Genomic DNA, 19,528 nt, shown 5'->3' on the forward strand with positions numbered 1-19,528 from the left:
ACATAAGAAACGTTTCGCTGATATGTTACTCGTTTTGAAACCAAAGTCCTACTTTAGAGATTTTCATATGTGCCTTGGACTTTTAGGCCACTTCCGTTTGCCAAACAAGCTACTTCCGAGGCAATCAAATGCGACAACTCAGCACCATTGATCGAGAATATGGACAGAATAAGTGAGTTCAACATGTTTAGCCAAATGTCCCACCTGTTCTGTCTAACAACTGAAAGTTTCAGAATAATCGTGCATTGCTATAAATTACCTCACCTTTGTTCCTTGAGAATGCGCAGATATTTTAGACTACCGGCTTCAGTTATTGCAGCACCATCGCATTTTGCTTTAACACAACTAAATTATGAATTAAGGTTAGCAATTATGGAGCCTATCGTTGTTTTGCTACAGAAGAAAAATATTTCCTCGATCGTTTTTATGCTGTACCGATCATCTTTCTTGTTCCCTTGTTGTCATAGCGTGTCTTTGTTTACTTCTGCCTCTCTGTAGATGTCCCCCCTCCGGGCCCTGTGGACCTTCCTCTGTCCTTGCTGGAGATGGGATGCTCTGGCAGGTTTGAACTCATCACACATCCCTCCCGGGGATTGCCTTTCCCACCGCAAAGCACTGTAGGTATTCGTGGTTGGTCTGATGGGTCATTGCCAACTCAACAGGTTTCATGTAATATTGTCATGTCATCTATTTCCCTCATCAGCTCCCCAACGGGCTTCCCCCCACCAGCCTGAGCTTGGAGGCCGAAGTAAAGAAGCAGTTTTTACAGGATCCTGGCTGGCTTCCTTTACACGACACAGACTTTGCCTTTCAAAAGTTTCTCAAGTGTGTATGCCTAGCGCAAATCATACTTGTGTTGTATGGCTGTATCCACTCCCTGTACTTCCTTGGGCTTTCCGTATTCCGTATATAGATTTGGGAATAAATTTTACATGGAATAAAAAGTATATAAGAAGTCACGATATAAAGCTCTGCTGTGTTGTCTCTTCCAGAGTGACACAAAGAAACGTGAATGTCGAGTCCCTGCTCAACTGCACTTCATCGCCACTAAATTCAGGTCTCTCCGTCATCAGAGATCCAACGACAGGGATGCTGCTGGATTTCACCGAGGTATTCTCACGGCAACCCACTGTACTACTCTTAATGTTAATACTAGGAAGGAAATGTGACGGATCATTACTCATGCAGGCTATATAGTATTGGTGAAGTCCACGTGAGCCGATTATTTGTGTTATTTACGTTTAGGTTTCATTGGAGAACACCGGTCTTTCGTCAAAGAACTCGCTGTCGTTACAACGCAAACCTGGACCTCCTTCCGAGAGCCTTAGAGGAAGCAACACAAACTATCCCTTCCTGCCTGGTGAAATAAATGCATTTGGTTATTTTTTTTCCTGAATGAAGACACAACCCTCAATATCTGCAAGTGTATTTAACCCCCACTTCTCTATAGGTGGTATGGAGGAACTTACTTTAGACCAAATCAAGAATAAGTCAGAGCTGGAGCAGGATATCGACTTTGAGAATGGTGAGTGTTAATGTTGTTTTCTACCAAGTGTCAAAATCCAGTGGAACATTGAAATTCTAAATATTTAGCATTTGTCAACCCAGAATTTGGCCCCCAGTTTCCAAGAAAACATGCTAGCACAGTTTCATCCTCTTTCCGTTATTTCTTACTGGGAAAATTAACTCTGAACAAATTAAATTATACTGCAATTGCAAAGAAGATGATGGATGTTATTTATGTTTTTTACTTTCTTACTGACAGATTTGCTCCAAGTTCCTCCTGGTTTTAAAGCTGGAATGGACATTGCCAACAGAGGTTTGTGGACATGTCTTGGCTTGTGTATGTCGGTCAATGTACAGTTTGATTAATATAATTGTATTGGTTCTGTTTGAAGGACTCACATGAATGCCATTCAGAGAAATTGACGTCAATTTTAATAGTTACTAGCTTAGCCATTCACCGGTCGTTTCTCACAAACACGCCGTTTCTAGTAATGTTTCCTTTTTCAAAATGTGCACGTTGAAGAAGCTCAAGTATCAAAACCAGAGGTCAACCTCATGTCGCTGCTGTCGACTTCTGATGATGTCACCGACTTGGAGGCTGCGGCGGACGCAAAGGAGGAAGGCCAAGGACATAAGGAGGCCACCAAACTTCCAAGGACAAACAGCCTTGAAGACCTGGGCATCAAAGTACCGTATTGTCTATTTTCGAAATGTTTATATTCATCTTTAAAATGCCATAAATATGCTGTTGTCTTTTCATGCGCTTGGTTCTATCTCTCTACCATCAGGATGCCATGTCTTCCTCCTCTTCCTTCAGCGAGGGAAAAAAGAGAAACTCAATCCAGAGTGAGAAGCCAGAAGAAACCAAGAAATGGGCCATTCCCGTTGACATAAGTTCACCCTGCGAGAATTTTCACAAACGTATTCCTCATCCAGCTTTTAAGGTACTTGCTGTGCTCAGTTTTGCGGACATGCCTCCTCTTTTATTTGCTTTCCCGGCAATGGTATTTTTGCACCTTCCTGTGCCCCTCCAGTGGCCGTTCGAGCTCGACGTATTCCAGAAACAAGCCATATTACGACTGGAGGCCCACGACTCAGTGTTTGTAGCGGCGCACACGTCGGCTGGCAAAACCGTGGTGGCCGAATACGCCATCGCCCTCTCGCAGAAACACATGACGAGGTCTGTATTTGCAGATACGTTGAAAATTCACATCAAAGTCTTGTGTCGTTCTGGGCGATTACTTTTCTGATTTGAAAAAAACACTTTGTTTGTTTAAAAGGAAGGGAAACCTAATCGAAGTTGTAGTTTATATCGAATGTTCTTGTCATGACCACCAGGGGTCACCCTTCGATCGAAAATAATTCACCGGGCTAAAACACATATATGAAATATTATAAATGTGACGATAAACATTCCATAGCTATTATGTTTTGATTTATTTATTTGTTTGTTTAAGTATCCTAAATAGGGAGTCTGTGTCGGTGTCGAAACAGATCTTCAAAAAACATACAGAAGGCTCTATAATGGTTGTCAATGATGATTTTTACCCCGCCTTCTGCGTTTCAGAAGAAGTGAACAGGGATTGGCTCCAGCTCATCCGTAGTCCTAATGAGAGCAAGTGCTATCTATTTAAAAAAAAAAAAGGATGGATATTTAATTATGCGTAAATTGTGTTCTACAATAGGACTATTTACACTTCCCCGATCAAGGCTTTGTCCAATCAGAAGTTTAGAGACTTCAAGACCACATTTGGGGATGTGGGTCTCCTCACAGGTGACGTCCAGCTCAGTCCTGAGTCTTCATGTCTCATCATGACCACCGAGATCCTCAGGTAGTCTTACATGTTTGTTGTTATCAATAGTTTGGGTCCCCCGCCCTCCATAACACTAAGACATTTCTCTTCACTTTCAGGTCAATGCTTTACAACGGTTCAGAAGTCATCAGAGACTTGGAGTGGGTCATATTTGATGAGGTCCACTATATTAATGATGCAGAGGTCAGGAGATTTCCACAACCATTTCCCCAAATTGCAACAAAAAAAAAAAATCTGATTTAATATGATCTCTTTCTCTCTCTCTTTTTTTTTCTTGACTTGCACAGAGAGGAGTAGTTTGGGAAGAGGTGCTGATCATGTTGCCTGATCACGTAAGCATCATTCTCCTGAGCGCCACAGTGCCAAACGCTCTGGAGTTCAGCGAGTGGATCGGGTAGGTGCTTCTTGTTTACAGCAGCCACAACGCTCCGTATGAAAAGCACCTCAAGCTGGATCAATATCAACATTTCCACCGTGGAACTTTCCAGACGTATTAAGAAGAAGCACATTTATGTGATCAGCACACTGAAGAGGCCCGTGCCTTTGGAGCATTATTTGTACACTGGAAACAACACAAAGACTCAGAAAGAAATGTTTCTACTGTTGGATGCTACAGGAAACTTCCTTACCAAAGGGTAACACCTTTTGTCTTTTTACCAATAGTCTTCATAGAAGAGCAGAAATGGGACCTCTATATCAGGGAAAGTTATGTCAAGCAAAGCATATTGTGTGTTTTCAGCTATTATGCAGCTGTGGATGCCAAGAAGGAGCGAACTAGCAAATACGCCCAATCTTATGGCACGAAAAGTACATCCCAGCACACCACAGCTAGTCAAGTAATTCTTTCTTTCTCCCCGGAACAGTCACAAAGCTGACCTTCACATGCTCTTGCCGTTTGTTGATTTGTTGTTATTTTTTTCCTCTCACATGAACATCCTTGTCTCCATTTTAGGACCGAGCGGTGTGGCTCACCCTCTTGCACTTCCTGTCCCACCGGCAGCAGACGCCCGTGGTGGCGTTCACGTTCTCGCGCACACGCTGCGACGAGAACGCCCGTTCGCTGGACTCCATGGACTTGACCACCTCCATCGAGAAGGCCGAGATTCACTCGTTCTTCCAAAAGAGCCTGAGTCGCCTCAGAGGGGGAGACAGACAGTTGCCTCAGGTAGCTCGGACGTCCTTATCATACAACCTCCGCGCTCCTCTATTTCCCATTGACGTACTAACCACCAGGGCGCTGTGCATCACACAAACTAGACTTGGGAAAAATTGAGCTCTAAACGAAATGAATGCCATACTTAATAACTTAGAATATGCTGTTTTCAAAAAAATATTTGATGAGTTGATTCATTAATTATGTACGGTATATTGTCTTTAATTATTTTTAGAACTTAAGCTAACGCTATGCTAAACGCTCATTTGTGGCAGTTATTTGAGCTTTTTAACTCATTCAGTACCAGCCAATTCTGGACCAAGTCTGAAAAGACGTTTAAAAACGTCTTTGGGAGTGAATGAGTTAAGGGAAAACGTCGTATTAGCTTGAATGCTGTTTCAATAATAACACATTTTTAAAAAAAATCTTGTTCAGATCGTGCTCATGAGGGACCTGTTAAAAAGAGGAGTAGCCGTCCATCATAGTGGAATTCTCCCCATCCTGAAGGAGGTGATTGAAATGCTCTTCTCAAGAGGTCTCGTAAAGGTGAGGCTTACGCGTCCGACCTTTATTTATTTTTATTTTTTTTACATTTTCGGCCAAAATGAACCACCTTTCAATCATAAATGCGATTGTTTCAGGTGCTGTTCGCAACCGAGACATTTGCGATGGGAGTAAACATGCCTGCCAGGACTGTGGTTTTCGACAGCATTCGAAAACATGACGGAACCGGCTTCAGGAATCTGCTGCCTGGTGTGCTGCTGAGCCCACTGCTGATGAAAAGCGCTTCATCTCAGTACACAAATTGAGGTGTTGACGGGGTTTTTTTAATGTCTTTTTAGGTGAATACATTCAGATGGCGGGTAGAGCAGGCAGGAGAGGTCTTGATGCCACAGGCACGGTCATCATTCTCTGCAAAGCCGGTGTTCACGAGATGTCCGAGCTGCATGTCATGATGCTGGTGAGGCTCTCGGTGTTGTATGCGACAGCATCCCGGTTCAGTTGAAATAGAACGAGGTTATCCACGCATAATGAGTATCATGTCGAGCTGTTGGAACCAAGATTGACCATAAAATGAATCCGACAAGAGATTTTGAAAGACTTTTTATTTATTTTTTTTCGATGTCACATCTCTGCCTTCTAGGGCAAGCCCACCACGCTTCACTCGCAATTCAGACTGACTTACACCATGATCCTCAACCTGCTGCGAGTCGAGGCTCTCCACGTGACGGACATGATGAGGAGAAGCTTCTCTGAAAGCCACCGAGACACTCAGGTCAGAGCACAACAAAATCAGACGCAACCCCCAAGTGCTGAAAGTTTGCAAAATATCAAGAACATATCATTTTTTTTAGAAGTATTTTTCATTCTACATTGTAACTAAGTTGGAGCACAAAGATTTTGCAAGCCTACTTTAGTGGGTGGTGTGGGATGTTGGTGAGTCTATGTGTTTGCCCGGGCGTGAGCTGTGGCTCACAGCAGCTGCTGTCATGATCATTCTATCTGTACTCTGCTAGGCGCATGAAAAGAGAATCACCCAACTAAAGAAGACGTTGTCCACTCTGCCTCTTGCGGCCAGTGAGGGCCAGCTCTCTGATTTGTTGCCGTACTACCACACAGTGACAGAGCTGCAAACCACGAGAGACATCCTCCAGGTGCTACAAACACACCCACAAGACACACAACGCACCTTTTCATCGCTGCTAATGTAGCATCCAGCTCTTACCTGCTGTCTTTGGCTCCAGCGTGCTATTCTGGAGTCGGTCAATGGGCTGAAGGCTTTGTCTGCAGGCCGAGTTGTGGTGGTGAACAACAAGCAGCATCTCAACGCCCTGGGAGTTATCCTGCAGGTCAGTTCTTGGATGGTTCACAAAATACCGTATTTAGGTGTGCGCACATGACCATATTTTCCTAAACTAAAAGGCGCACCTAAGAGCCATCCATTTTCTTCAAAGCTCACAGCGCGCCTCAAAATCCGATGCGCCTTGTGTATGGTGATTATGGTAACATTTCGACCCCAAAATGGCTCCTTGCTCGAGACATGCTGACAACGCAGAGTTTAAACTTAAGGCAATCGGTTACGCAGTTGAAGACGGAAATAGAGCAGCGGCAAGAGAGTTCACCATTAACGAGTCAATGTTATAACTTGCTGTTGGTTAAGTGAACGGTGCCGCTGCTTTAGTAAATACGTTTTACTGACATCTGATCGTTCTGTTGGCGTTTCCTTGAGTGTAGCACCATCTAGTGGATGCATTGTAGATTGCGTGTTATAAAGCGGTGCGCCCAATGTATGAAAAAAATGACAAAATAGGCCATTCATTGAAGGTGCGCCTCATAATCCAGTGCGCCTTTTAGTGTGGAAAATACGGTGGTTTCAAGGTACAGCTCTCCCAGCATCCACACAATTATCAGACCTTCCCAATTTTCAACACTCTGCTGAGTGTCCCAGCATGCACTTGGCTTAGAGGACGGATGCAACCTGGGTTTGGGCCGCAGACTGTAATTCACACCTGCAAACACTCGAGGTGTTGATATGTCACGGCCGCGGTGAGCAAACGGACACAGTACTTCTGCAAGTGTGCCCTCCATGTGCGGTTCCTCTCTCCAGGTGTCCAGTGACTCTGTGAATCGCACCTTCACAGCGCTCATCATGTGCGACAAAGGGAACGAGGAAGGAGAGGGAAACGGCGGTGACAGCCGAGCTCTTCCTCACCTCTACAACGCTGCGCTCTTTATCCCCGAAGGTTGGTCGGTTGGATTTGGTTTGTGGGGACCAGCAGAGGGCGCTGTTCTTCTGTCTTGTCAATATCTCGTTAAAATGGAACCGTCGAGGAGATATCACGTTTGGAAGTTGATTTGAATGTGGTGGATAATATAAGTTTGGCTGCAGTTAAGTCCCAATTTATAAGTATAAAGTTTTTGTCCAGGTCCATGCAGCCACACAGTGCAGAAGCTGAAGCTACAGGACATCACCGGCATCACAATGAAGACCCTCAAAATCATCCCGGACAGGATAATCGACAACTATCATAAGAGACAACAGCCCCGATTTAGGTTTGTCGACCGACTGCCTTTTCGTGAATCTGGATGTTTTCCTCAGTACGGTGGACGAAACCGAACGCCGTCTCACCCACCAGGACCGAACCACCCGGTCAAGCCATTTCCACGGCCACCCAAGAGCTCCTGCGGTTGGCCGAAGCCAACGCAGGCGGCATCGCCACCCTCGACGCAGTCAACGACCTCCAGTTGAAGAGTGTGGACGTTGTCGAGGCCTCCATGCGTCTCCGTGCGCTGCAGGACAGCCTCAGAGAATTCAATTGCATCCACTCGCCCACTTTCACGGAGCAGGTGTGACCTTCTGCGTGGCTTTTTGGCCATTTGGATGGTCCATACAGAAACAAAGTCATCATTGTGTGTGTATGTTTCAGTTTGCTAAAGTTAAGGAGAGGATGAGTGTACAAGAGGAGCTGGACAAACTGCTTTTCCTGGTTTCAGATCAGTCGTTATCTCTGCTGCCCGAGTACCATCAGAGGATCAAGGTTTGGTTATTTGACATAGTTGCAGTGATACCTATCACAGTTCTATATATATATCTATATTTTTTTTGCGTGTCTTTAATGAAGCGGCATTTGCACAGTCATGAGCTCGCGGTATCTTCCCGTCGGTGCGTCTCAGGTGCTGCAGTCGCTCCAGTACGTGGACAGCGGCGGCGCCGTTCAGCTCAAAGGCCGCGTGGCCTGTCAGATCAGCAGCCACGAGCTGCTGCTCACCGAGCTGCTCTTTGAGAACGCGCTGAGCCCGCTGGCGCCCGAGGAGAGCGCCGCCCTGCTGTCCTGTTTGGTCTTCACGCAGAACACCCAAGTGGAGCCGCACATCACCAACACTTTACAGGAGGTGAGGCGCAAAAGCGATCACGTCGACCAGGCAACGTTTGCCGCCTCCGCTTTGTATGACTCGCCCATTCTTATAATTCATCGTGTCAGAAAAGGCCTTGCTGGCCCTAACTGCTCACCACCAGACAAACTGCAGGCTGCACATGTGAGGCTATGATTCAGAACATCATGCTTCACTTGTTTTCCTTTAATTCACTCATGTTTTGTTAAAAAAAAAAAATACACATTTTCTGCTTCCACATCTTTGGACCTTAACCTGGGACATGATAGTGCTTTATAGGGTCTTAAATTAGTCATGACCCCCTCTCCGGATGTAGTTGTCACGCTCAGGTAAGCAGCAAAACTTGTTCGGAAAAAAAAAGGCAAAGTCATTCTAACAGCGGGAAGAGGTGAGTCATGTACACTCACCAAACCAACAGGAGATACACTCGCATTATTTATTGATCCAATGGAAGATTTGTATGAACCTGAATCTGACTTTACAAACATGATATTGTTTCGTATCGATCGAGGAGTATGTTTGTTCATGTGGTCGTAATTGCTTTCGAACTGTATTGTGTGATACGGAATATTAATATTTTGACATCACCCGCGATACATGAGTTTTCATTTTGAAACGGCATCACTTCAATTGCAACTATACCGAGAGAAGTGCCCAGTGAGTGTTTCCCTTACCTCGTTATCTTTTCTACTTTCCTTTTGGTTGACACATCGCTTATTTTTTTTTTTTTTTGCTCTAATTTGTCTTTTCTATGCAGGGTATCAATCGCGTGTTGTCAGTTGCTCAGCGCATCGGAGAGTTACAAAGGGATTGCGGTTTACCACAAACAGCGGAAGAATTTGTGGGCCAGTTCAAGTTTGGCCTGACAGAGGTGGTGTATTGCTGGGCCAGAGGCATGGTGAGTTTTTATGTTATATTTTTATGAGTGACTTTCACGGGAATGAAGCAGCTAACATGCTACTTCACACGTCATGCAAGGATTTCAGTAAGGAAGGAGCTGGGAGCCAATCAATAACACTCCCACTTGTATTAATGAGTTTGATGTTTTGTATGGCGGTCCAGTGGTTTGCGTGTCAACCTCACAGTGCGGAGGTACCGGGTTCAATTCCAGCTCCGGTCTCCCTGAGTGGAGTTTGCATGTTCTCCCCGGGCCTGCGTGGGTTTTCTCCGGGTACTCCGGTTTCCTCCCACTTTCCAAAAGCATGCATGGCAGGCTGATTGAACACTCTAAATTGTCCCTAGGTGTGAGTGTGAGCGCAGATGGTTGTTCGTCTCTGTATGCCCTGCGATTGGCTGGCAACCGGTTCAGAGTGTCCCCCGCCTACTGTCCAAAGACAGTAAAGATCCGCTTATCCTCCCTCGTGAGGATAAGTGGATGGGAAACTGGAATGGATTTATTGTCTTGTATTGATGTTGTAAATAGTTGCAAATGTAATTTCCTCACAAACTGAATGGTGAGAGAATGCTGTTGCCCAGCTACTACAGAAATGGATCATTTGAGGACAATAGAAGAATAATTCATTTCAGCATGTGTCATTAGAACAGTCTGCTTCAATGCTTACTAATATGGAGCCATCCTGGCGCATGCAGAGGCAGACTTGGTTATCATGACGACCGGTGGCTACGCCGAGTAACCAACTTAGCCTATATTTAGCTTCAATTTCCACCCCGTTGGTAACTATTTAAACAAAAACGCCTTTTTGCGGGGGTGTTATCGGAGACTATGAGGAGGAGATTTTCACTCCGATGCAACAAGATTGCATTTGAATGTGACTTTTGCAAAGGCACCACTGGTTAAGAGTTGTATTGTTCGTTTCAATGTTGATGTTGCTATTTTCTCTGTCTCACCTTCCCCTCCATTCCTCATGCGTCACGCACAATTCTCACCACCCATCCATTTCTCAATCAACATAGCCGTTCGCAGAGATCGCCCAACTGACGGACGTCCAGGAGGGCACGGTGGTGCGCTGCATCCAGCGTCTGGACGAGGTTCTGAAAGAGTTGCGCCAGGCCGCCCGCATCGTGGGAGACTCGGTGCTCGGGAGCAAGATGGAGAAGGCCTCCCTCGCCATCCGGAGAGACATCGTCTTTACTGCTTCTCTCTACACCCACTGAGAGATGGGTGATGGATGTGTGCTTAAAAAAAAAAAAATGTTTACATCAAACCATGCAGTTCATGTCAGCTTAAGTCGATACCACCGCACGCATTGTTATCGTCTTAACCAATTTTAAAAATGTGTGACATCCCAAACATGAGGAGTGAAAAATAATGCAATCTCCTGTCAATGGATGAAATGTACTCTAAATGACCGGCATGGCACCCCGCACACCGAGCGACATCTCCATTGACAATCACGAATCTCTTTCCCAAAACCAGATGTCTGTCATCGCACCCAGAATGGCCTGTGATGGTCAGCATGGTGCCACAGGGCCGCCAGAAATGACAAAGAAAAGGAAATAATAGTACAAGAAAAGCTATTTAATGCCACTCCTAGTTGAAGTTTGCTGTCAAACTAAACATCAAACAAAGAGCAATTAGTCACCGTGTACCAACGGCATAACTTTGCCTTCAAAAACAAACAAACTTTGGGCCGGATCACACTCACATTCACATCTATTCACAGCTTGAGTCTTTAATTCACTTAAAATCGATGTTTTGGGAATGTTGGAGGAAACTACCAACCGCCACTGTGCTGCAAATTTACATTTATTTTTGCCTTTGTACATGTTCTCTTTGTAAATGCTTGAACAGTATTAAAACGTACTATGTTGTTAAGTGTGTGCATTTTTGTTGTTTAAAAAAAAAAAAAAACATACAAGCCCTGAAAATCATTTGAGAAGATCGGGGGAGGACGGATCGGACAGCTCATTCAAATCCAGCCCTTTTATTGAGTTCTAATGGGATGTTCTAGCTCATAGGTGTCAAACTCAGGTCCTGGAGGGCCACTGTCCTGCATGTTTTCCAAGTCTCCCTGTTGCAACACACCTGATTCAAATGAACAGGTTCAATGTCAGGCTTCGGCAGAGCTTGCTGATGATCTGATCATTTGAATCAGGTGTGTTGCAACAGGGAGACTTGGAAAACATGCAGGACAGCGGCCCTCCAGGACCTGAGTTTGACACCTATGTTCTAGCTCAATGCTTGCGCGCGCCCCCCCCCCCCCCCCTCCTTCAGAACTGACTGTCCCTTTAAGACAACCATTTCTGGGTGGCTGATTGATTTCATATCCACCGACGTGTTCGCGGAGAGATCTTTTTTTTTTTTTGGCACACACACACACGCGTGAGCAGCAGATATGCCCTCCTGTTCCAGGAGAGATAGAGATCAGATTATCCGTGCTCTTGAAGATGAAAGCATCTTGAGAATGGCCTGCACGCCTTTGGAGTAGAAGTCAGCAACCGCTGCGCATCTTTGGAAGGGATTTTCCCCACCTTTTTTTCTGGATTGGTGACAACAACATCCTATAAGAGGAGGAGGAGAGCGAGGCATGTCGGAAAAACACGGTAAAATCAATGGTGTATTTTAGTGGGGGGGGGGGGGGGGTTTGCGCATCGTGTTTGTGTGCTCGGAAACTATCGTGTTTCAATTCTTTTAATTAAAAGCCTCATTTGTCACCATCTCCACCCGATGTGCGCATTTGGAGCCTACACGCGGTGCGTGGGTGCAGCCAACGGAGAAACATCACGGCCTGAAACGATACAGTACTCTTCTTCCATTCCAGCACCACACTTTAAAAAAAAAATTTGTTTTGTCGTTTGTAATTTCACATGATGTCTTTTTTGTTTGTTTGTTTTGGGGGGTTTTTGGATTTGTTAATTCATCAAATCATTAGCCTTAACAAGTAGCATCCTTGTGACGTTACGTGGGCGTCCAAGCTGCCATAATGATGCTGTGATGATTGTGTGAATTGAAGATTAAATAAGGAATCACGTCATGGCTGGAAATCAAATGCGTGGCCACTTCGTTAACGGATTCACCTCCAGACGCTACAATATTGTAGCTGTTGTTGTTTTTTTTTTTGTGTAATTTAAGCACACTTTCAATCTAACTCTTATTTTAAAAAAAAAACCTTCAATTTCCACCCATTGTCCAACCGTCCTTTGATGACGTCCGGAATGCCACATACGTACCTGCGAACTGCGAATAGCAATTTTTATTTTTCATTTTTAAAAATTTGAATCATTAAGACGAATCAATTATTACTCTTTAGGGGTGGCGCATTAGTCGACCTGAACATTATTAGTCACAAACAAACGGCTAATAATGAAGAATGTCACCTAAAGTGGGTAAGCAGGGATCCTTGTGCCATCTAGTGGAAGAATGATTTTCTGGAAGTTGATAATTATTTTCGAATTATTTTGAAATACACTACAGTACATTAAGTAGTCGAGTAGTTGCATCCACGTATGCATGTTAGCAATTTCAGTAAAATCTAATGAATTCAGTACAATTCCCAAACCTTTAGATTATTTTTTTATTTTATTTTATTTGTATTTTTTATTTCTATTCGTATTTTATTAATGTTTTTATTGTTGCATAACACAGACCCGAATGTATAACTGCTGGGACAATGTTCTCTCATGAAAGAGTACACTTGATTGAGTTTCTCTGAATTTTCTCTCTTGAACTCATCAAATGTTGAAGCCAAGGATTGTGGGTAGGTGACCTGGATGAGTCATGAAGCTTGACATGAAATCTTGGGACTTTTATCAAATATCACTTTTGATTTTTTTTTAATGACATTAAGAGAAATGGTCACTTTTACACTTTTTTTTTAAATGAAAGGAGAAGTGGTCCCCCTCTTCCACGTGTGCCCAGTTCTCATGCCATGCCTCCATCTTCTTCACCCTCTACTCGGTTCACCTTCCTCCCTCTTTTGTCCGCCCACTTCCAGGCCTCGACGACTCCACCCGTCAGACGATGCAACCCCCTCCGTACATCCCGGGCCCGCAGGACCCAAACGTACCACAGCACCCTAACATGCCACCCGGCGCCCAGCCCAGCTATCCCCCGCCGCCTCCGCCCCTGGGCTCAGAGGGATACCTCCAAGAGACTCAGTTCCACTGTAACACAATGGGACCCCCAGGGGCCCCACAAGGCTACACAGTCCAGACTCAGGGCCCCGGAGGAACAATGCCTCATCCTCCAGTGGGATATCTCCATCCTGGGTACCCTCTGCAGCTGCAGCCGTGCACTGCTTATGTTCCTGTCTACCCCATGGCCTCGGTGAGTCATATTTACAGACTCTCGTGTGTGTGTGTGTGTGTGTGTGTGTGTGTGTGTGTGTGTGTGTGTGTGTGTGTGTGTGTGTGTGTGTGTGTGTGTGTGTGTGTGTGTGTGTGTGTGTGTGTGTGTGTGTGTGTGTGTGTGTGTGTGTGTGTGTGTGTGTGTGTGCATATATATATACTGTATATATATAATGTGTTAAAGGAAAGGATGTTAGCTGTCTCGGGCAGCATGGCAGCCTCGTGGTTAGCATGTCTGCCTCACAGTCGAGATGTTTCGGGTTCAAATGTCATTTTAGGCTACTTCAAATTCCCCAAACCTGCTCATTGGATTAACTGAAGACTCTATTGAGGTGTGAATGTTTGTTTCAAATATGCCTTTCTGTATTTTGCGATTGGCTGCCGACCAGTCCAGGGTGTCTGTCCCCTGCCACTTGCTCTAAGTCAGCTGGAAAAGGCTCCAGTTTGTCCATGACCCTCCTGAATGGAATGACGCAGTGACGTAGTCTCAGAGAATTGCTTTTATTGAAAAAATAAAATAAAATCATAATTGGAAGATTTCAAAATTCTGAATATTTGAGGTTGTACTGTGCAGTTGAATCAATTGATTTATTTTTAGTTAGTTAATTGTGAGCCTCCCAACATAATGTACTGTACCATCTATGTCCATCTCTTAATCTGCAGCATCATTCGTGGTTGTAAATTTTTATTCGCTTGAAATACGATTAAAAAAAAAGAATAACCTAATTTCCACAAGCGTATATTCCCTTTCATATCTTGCAGGAAATTATAATTGCATTTAAGAGGTTATGAAAGCAGCAATAAAGAACTGAGCCAACACAGAGTGCGCCGACTGCAAATAAGATTTGGCGAGAAAATAATTTCATGTTGCAATATTGCAGAATTAAGTCCACACCAATGAAAGTCTAACCTCAAAATTTTAGATTAAAAAAACATTAAATGCACAAGAATTCAATGTTGATGAAAATTGAGAACGTTTTCCAATTTCCATTATAGGGTCAGCCCTACATGCCTGCGACAGGAGGCCACCCGGCAATGCCACCGGGTCAGATTCACCCCATGCAAATGCCGCCCAACATCACCTTAATGGACCGCCGGCCACCGCACGACTACCTGCCCATCGCCGTGCTCACCACGGTGTGCTGCTTCTGGCCCACTGGCATCATCGCCATCATCAAAGCAGTACAGGTGAGTGCGGAGGATTTGACAGCCCAGGTAGCACACACATGATTCGATGTTTAAAAAAAAAAAGTCTGCACATGTACAATGAAACTCCTCTACAACGACACCTACATGGGCGAAAATACCCCCTAGTGTGAAAAAAAATTCATGTATGAAAGCCATTCCCACTTTGCTGCTCCCCCTACAACGAAAAGTCCCCCTGTTCCGCTATACAAAATCTTTTTCTCTGCTCTTGCCTCGCAACGAGATTCACTACAACGAAAACGAGCCTTCCGCAAAAGTCTAATTCAACCCCAGCATGCCACAGCGACCTCTACTGCTTCGTTCGGAAACGGCAACAGTAGCCACCACACTTGTTTACACATGCGCAGTAGTACAGGAAGTATTTGTTTCAGACGCAGCACGAACGTTGCATTGCTAAAATGGCGGCAAAATGGACCTTTGCATACCAAGGAGTTACAAAAATAAAAGCTTTAACGTTTGAAAACAGGATAAAGGTAATTAAAAATGAAAGATGGAGGAAGCAAAATAAAAGACATTATGCAAGAAATTGATGTAAATGCTGATTGTAAATTTCACCATTTCTTTCCCTTTTTTTCTTTCTACACTGGCTATATGAAATGTCAAATAAGTGTATGCTCATACTTATGCACTACTGGAATAAAAATAAAAAGTACACACAGTTTTTTTGTGTGTGTTCGTGGTTACGTCCTAGATAAAATTTGCTACAGTGAAAAGTCCCCTGTTGTGAAAAATTTCTTGCTGCAAACATGATTTTGTTGTAGAGGAGTTTCACTGTATATCTAAATATATCATCATTTGCCTATTGTGCAGGCCCGCCTGCACCCAACGGATACATTACATAACGACGCCATTTAGGGAGCAACTGGAGGGGATTTTTTTTTTTTAAATCTCCAGTGACCCTGCTCACTCAGCTCAGTTTGAGTTGAGTTGAGCTGACAAGGCCTGGGCCTGACTTTGGTGTGTAGATGCAGTGCCGCGTGGCCTCTTTCTTTCTCCACGCTCGGTGACATCGATCCATTTCTGTTTGCCCTGCACCCCACTCGTGCGTCTTCTCATTACATAATATTCAAATGTCCCCTCCTATGGAGAGCCGGTTGATAATTCGCGTGATAGTTTTTGACGATCAGCTTAAGGTCCATGGATGAGTACGCTCTTTGTCGTCACTACTAAGATTTCCCCGTAATGTTATTTTTCCATCACTAGTCCCAATTTTGGCCTATATGCAATAAAACATTCCAACAATCCTTTCATTGAAGTGTTATCTATGATATTTGAATTGAATCTTGATCATAATGAACACTTTTGCATCTTGGCACACAATGTACATGACAGACCTGACGACTTCTAAATCGCGAGGCTTTAACCGTGTGCCCGAGTAATTTTATTGCCACCCCATCGGTGAGTCACTGCGTCACCCTGGCTAAAAATTGTTGGCGCCGACTCCGTCAAAGGTATCAAAGATCCGCTCTTAACGGCTCCTTCTCCATTTAGGTGCGTACGGCCATTGCCAGAGGGGACATGGTGACGGCGGAGATCGCCTCGCGTGAGGCCCGCAATTTCTCCTTCATCAGCCTGGCCGTCGGCATCGCCTCCATTGTGCTGTGTACCATCCTCACCGTGGTGGTCATCATTGCCTCGCAGCATCACGACGACGACTGGGAGCCGTAACGAGGCCTGGGGGAAAGGGGAGGGGAGGGGGAGTTGAGTGAAACATTGGCTTAGATAATTACTTGGAAACAGGAGCACTGATAATATGCACTGCTACCGCTTGCAGCCAGACTAGGCCAGTCTCGCACATACACACACACACACACACATATGCGACAAAACATGCTGCTAGCAAATATTCTCATTGACAGCCAAGACAAGCAACTCGGCCGAATGTCCGAATGCCAAATACAAAATGTTATCCAGCTATTACTTAGTGCAATTATTTTGTGTCATGGAATCAGCGATGCAAAGATCGAATCACGAATACGTACAAGTATTAAACCAAGTAGAGCGTCTATATTTACCGTATATGATTGTTCTTGGGAGGTTGGGTAACCGTGCCATGTTGAAACGGTGTGCTGCTATTGTTTTATTGATAATGCACTTGTGTAAGAGACTAAACTTCAACTGTCGAGGGGGAAAGGATCAATACACAATTTAACACACCAAATGCAGCCTAGTTGACGAAGCGGCAACATGGCCGAACAGGACTATTTATTTGGGGGGTGAGTTGTATTAGCTATCAAAACCAACAGTATATACAGTAATAGACGTCAGTTTGTGGATTTCTTTTAAAAAAAACATATTTAATGATTTGCCATGTGCCAGATATTAACTTTGTGATCAAATTGGCTTCACTTTAACACCTTACCATATTATTCTGACTCCGAGGTGACGAGGCAGCTTCTTACGGCCGTAGTTCAAGTATAGTGCATGACAATTAATGCATTTGTTGTGAAGCCGTTTTAAAATTTCCCAAAGCATCTTTCTCATTGGCTCATTTGTTGAAGACGAGAGCATAAGGTTTTGATGGGGTTTTTTTTGGGGGGGGGGGGTTTAGAAGCGTATTGGCCTATATTGTGTGGCGCCTAGACACTACGTGTGAATTGGTAGCAATTAGGAGACAATATTAGCTTGCATGCCATTCTCAGTTTGTTTCTTAAATATAGAGGCTTGATGTGCACATGTCAGCGACAATATACAGTATACCTCTGCAGTTATCCTGTGCGCCGAGGTGGGATTTCCTTCAGTTTGAGTGCGCTTGTGATATGTTGCAGCAGTCGTGAGATCAACAGTCCGGGATGAAAACGAATGTTCGTGATAGAAGAGAGAGACCAAAATATTAAAATGCCTAAACTTCGTAGCTTTTTTTTTTGTCCATCTTCACCGGACCTAAAGTGCTGGTATGTTTTTTTTTCTTTTTTTTAAACTTTCACATATCTCTTCTACTTCCCCATTCCTCCTTTTCCTCATTTGAACGACACTATTTCCATTATTTGAGTAATTATACATCGACATTATTGTTTAAATAACTGTACAGTGGTGCCTTGAGATACAAGAGACCCGATTGAGGAGTGCTTGATACCACTAGACATCTGCCCCAAAATGTTGCTGCAGCAAATAGAATTAGGAAACCGTTCTTTCAAAGAGGAGCCTTAAAACTTGTTTTTTTTTTTTTTAAATTCAAATTAACCACACAGTGTCGCCTTTCAGTCTGTTAGCATAATGCTAATGTGAACACACAAGGTGAAACACCACACACAAGCCACCGGATATTTAATAAATCAATATTCCAAGGCATATATTCTTTATCTTCTGCGAGGAACAATTAATGTTACTGGTGAGGATTTGTGAGGTCTCCTCTTTATCCATATATGTCCGTATGTCTGAATTGTCCTGCCCCCGGTTGGCCAGGGAGCACCCACAAGAAGGAGCAGCATAATGTCTATTGAACAGAGGCAAAAAAAAAAAAAAAAGCGACAAAAACAGTTTCTGTTCTTTTTTTTGGGGGGGGGCACATTTCCATTCCTGTGCGTGTGTGTGCGCGCGCATGTAATAATAATAATAATAATAATAATGCATAATTTAAGCCATTCATTTGTGAGTAAGCAACACTGAAGACCCTTATTGGAAGAACTGGTGCATTTGAAGCATGAATTGTGCAGCCGCGTTGCTGTTAAGTGCATAATGCACAGATACTGTAGGAGCGTGTTTGTGCTCAACATTCACTTCTTGGATATCGAGGTTAGCTAGTGCTTAGCTGCAGCTTCTTGAGCGCTTTGCTTTCCAATGCAAATCTGTATTTTAGTTTATTGTGTGCTTATTCTTTATTTGATTTCATTTGACCTTGTCAAGTAGCTGTGATTCTGTTTTGTTTTTTCCAAGGGGGTGGTTGACAAGTAAATACATAGTGTACCCGATTTTGTTAAATTGTGATTATTTATTTATGGGTGTGTTGCACAGGAGTCGGGCTGTTTTGAGTCATGAATAAAATATATGAATTATGGTCCATGACACAAAACAATTTGGAGGAGAGCATCATTTTTTATGGGTGTGTGTGTTTTCTAGCTTTGTGTGTGTGTGTCTCTTCAACATCTAACTAAAAAGCTATTTATAGCTGACCCGTTTTTCTGTGCCTGTCTTTTTCCCCTCTTGCTCTCATGCACTATTACAGTGTGTCTCCCTATTATGTGCATATTTGCTTAATTCTTGGGATTAAAGAGGGGTGTTTTTTTCTTTGTCGTGATAAAACAGTTGTGCAGTCACTCAATGCCATTGAGAGATTAGGTCAGTGCGCTTAGGATGCAAAACCAGATGATGGACTATGGATGGCTTGCTGGGAAAAGGACACATTTCAGTTTCCATTTTACGAATGATGAATCCAGATGAATCGTACAAAAAATATAGCCTCAAGGGCTTCTTTACGCCGGAACAACGGGGCGCTCTAAAGCGGCCGCGCCTACGCGAAGCTGCTGTCCCCACGTTCGAATTTTTTCTTCCCTCAATCTTCTGCCTTCTCTCTGTGATGTGCAAACACTCACGGCCATATTTATGAGATCTTGACAATAAAAAGGAAATTTCACTTCAAGAGCTGTGTTAACCATTTAAAAAATATCTAAAACAATTTGAACTATCTGATTCGATTTGATGTACTTGCGTCCTTTCAGTCAAAACCCATATTCTAATTCATATTCGTTTTTATGAGCCCGAGGCTATC

The 19,528-nt window shown here is 43.9% G+C and overlaps 2 protein-coding genes across 2 annotated transcripts; both read left to right on the forward strand.

Annotated features, from left to right (window-relative positions):
* The first annotated feature begins 6 nt into the window (after positions 1 to 6).
* On the forward strand, positions 7 to 11,143 carry skic2 (SKI2 subunit of superkiller complex). The gene is made up of 29 exons (XM_086136976.1): positions 7 to 172; positions 499 to 617; positions 704 to 825; positions 993 to 1,110; positions 1,246 to 1,360; positions 1,451 to 1,525; positions 1,766 to 1,819; positions 2,030 to 2,193; positions 2,295 to 2,450; positions 2,541 to 2,686; positions 3,192 to 3,338; positions 3,419 to 3,503; positions 3,608 to 3,714; positions 3,809 to 3,955; positions 4,060 to 4,156; positions 4,273 to 4,485; positions 4,909 to 5,019; positions 5,115 to 5,226; positions 5,316 to 5,434; positions 5,618 to 5,749; positions 5,991 to 6,128; positions 6,219 to 6,323; positions 7,082 to 7,217; positions 7,401 to 7,527; positions 7,611 to 7,821; positions 7,902 to 8,012; positions 8,149 to 8,367; positions 9,125 to 9,265; positions 10,282 to 11,143. Exons 1-29 carry the CDS (start codon positions 160 to 162, stop codon positions 10,480 to 10,482), a joined length of 3,741 nt encoding a protein of 1,246 aa, XP_085993102.1. The 5' UTR covers positions 7 to 159; the 3' UTR covers positions 10,483 to 11,143.
* Positions 11,144 to 11,594: 451 nt separating this feature from the next.
* Positions 11,595 to 19,399, forward strand: prrt1 (proline-rich transmembrane protein 1). Its single transcript, XM_086137090.1, has 4 exons — positions 11,595 to 11,871; positions 13,263 to 13,594; positions 14,611 to 14,802; positions 16,312 to 19,399. The coding sequence occupies exons 1-4, from the start codon at positions 11,856 to 11,858 to the stop codon at positions 16,486 to 16,488; spliced, it is 717 nt and encodes a 238-aa protein (XP_085993216.1). The 5' UTR covers positions 11,595 to 11,855; the 3' UTR covers positions 16,489 to 19,399.
* Positions 19,400 to 19,528: the final 129 nt, after the last annotated feature.

The sequence above is a fragment of the Hippocampus guttulatus genome, chromosome 18 (genome assembly GCF_054856545.1).
Source record: "Hippocampus guttulatus isolate MCC_2025c chromosome 18, RoL_Hgut_1.0, whole genome shotgun sequence".
NCBI lineage: Eukaryota > Metazoa > Chordata > Actinopteri > Syngnathiformes > Syngnathidae > Hippocampus > Hippocampus guttulatus.

Coding starts and splice junctions, on each gene's coding strand:
- skic2 (XM_086136976.1), top strand. Junction 4,157..4,272: donor AGCACACCACAGCTAGTCAA/GTAATTCTTTCT, acceptor TCTCCATTTTAG/GACCGAGCGGTGTGGCTCAC. Junction 7,218..7,400: donor TGCGCTCTTTATCCCCGAAG/GTTGGTCGGTTG, acceptor GTTTTTGTCCAG/GTCCATGCAGCCACACAGTG.
- prrt1 (XM_086137090.1), top strand. Junction 13,595..14,610: donor CTGTCTACCCCATGGCCTCG/GTGAGTCATATT, acceptor TTTCCATTATAG/GGTCAGCCCTACATGCCTGC. Junction 14,803..16,311: donor CCATCATCAAAGCAGTACAG/GTGAGTGCGGAG, acceptor TTCTCCATTTAG/GTGCGTACGGCCATTGCCAG.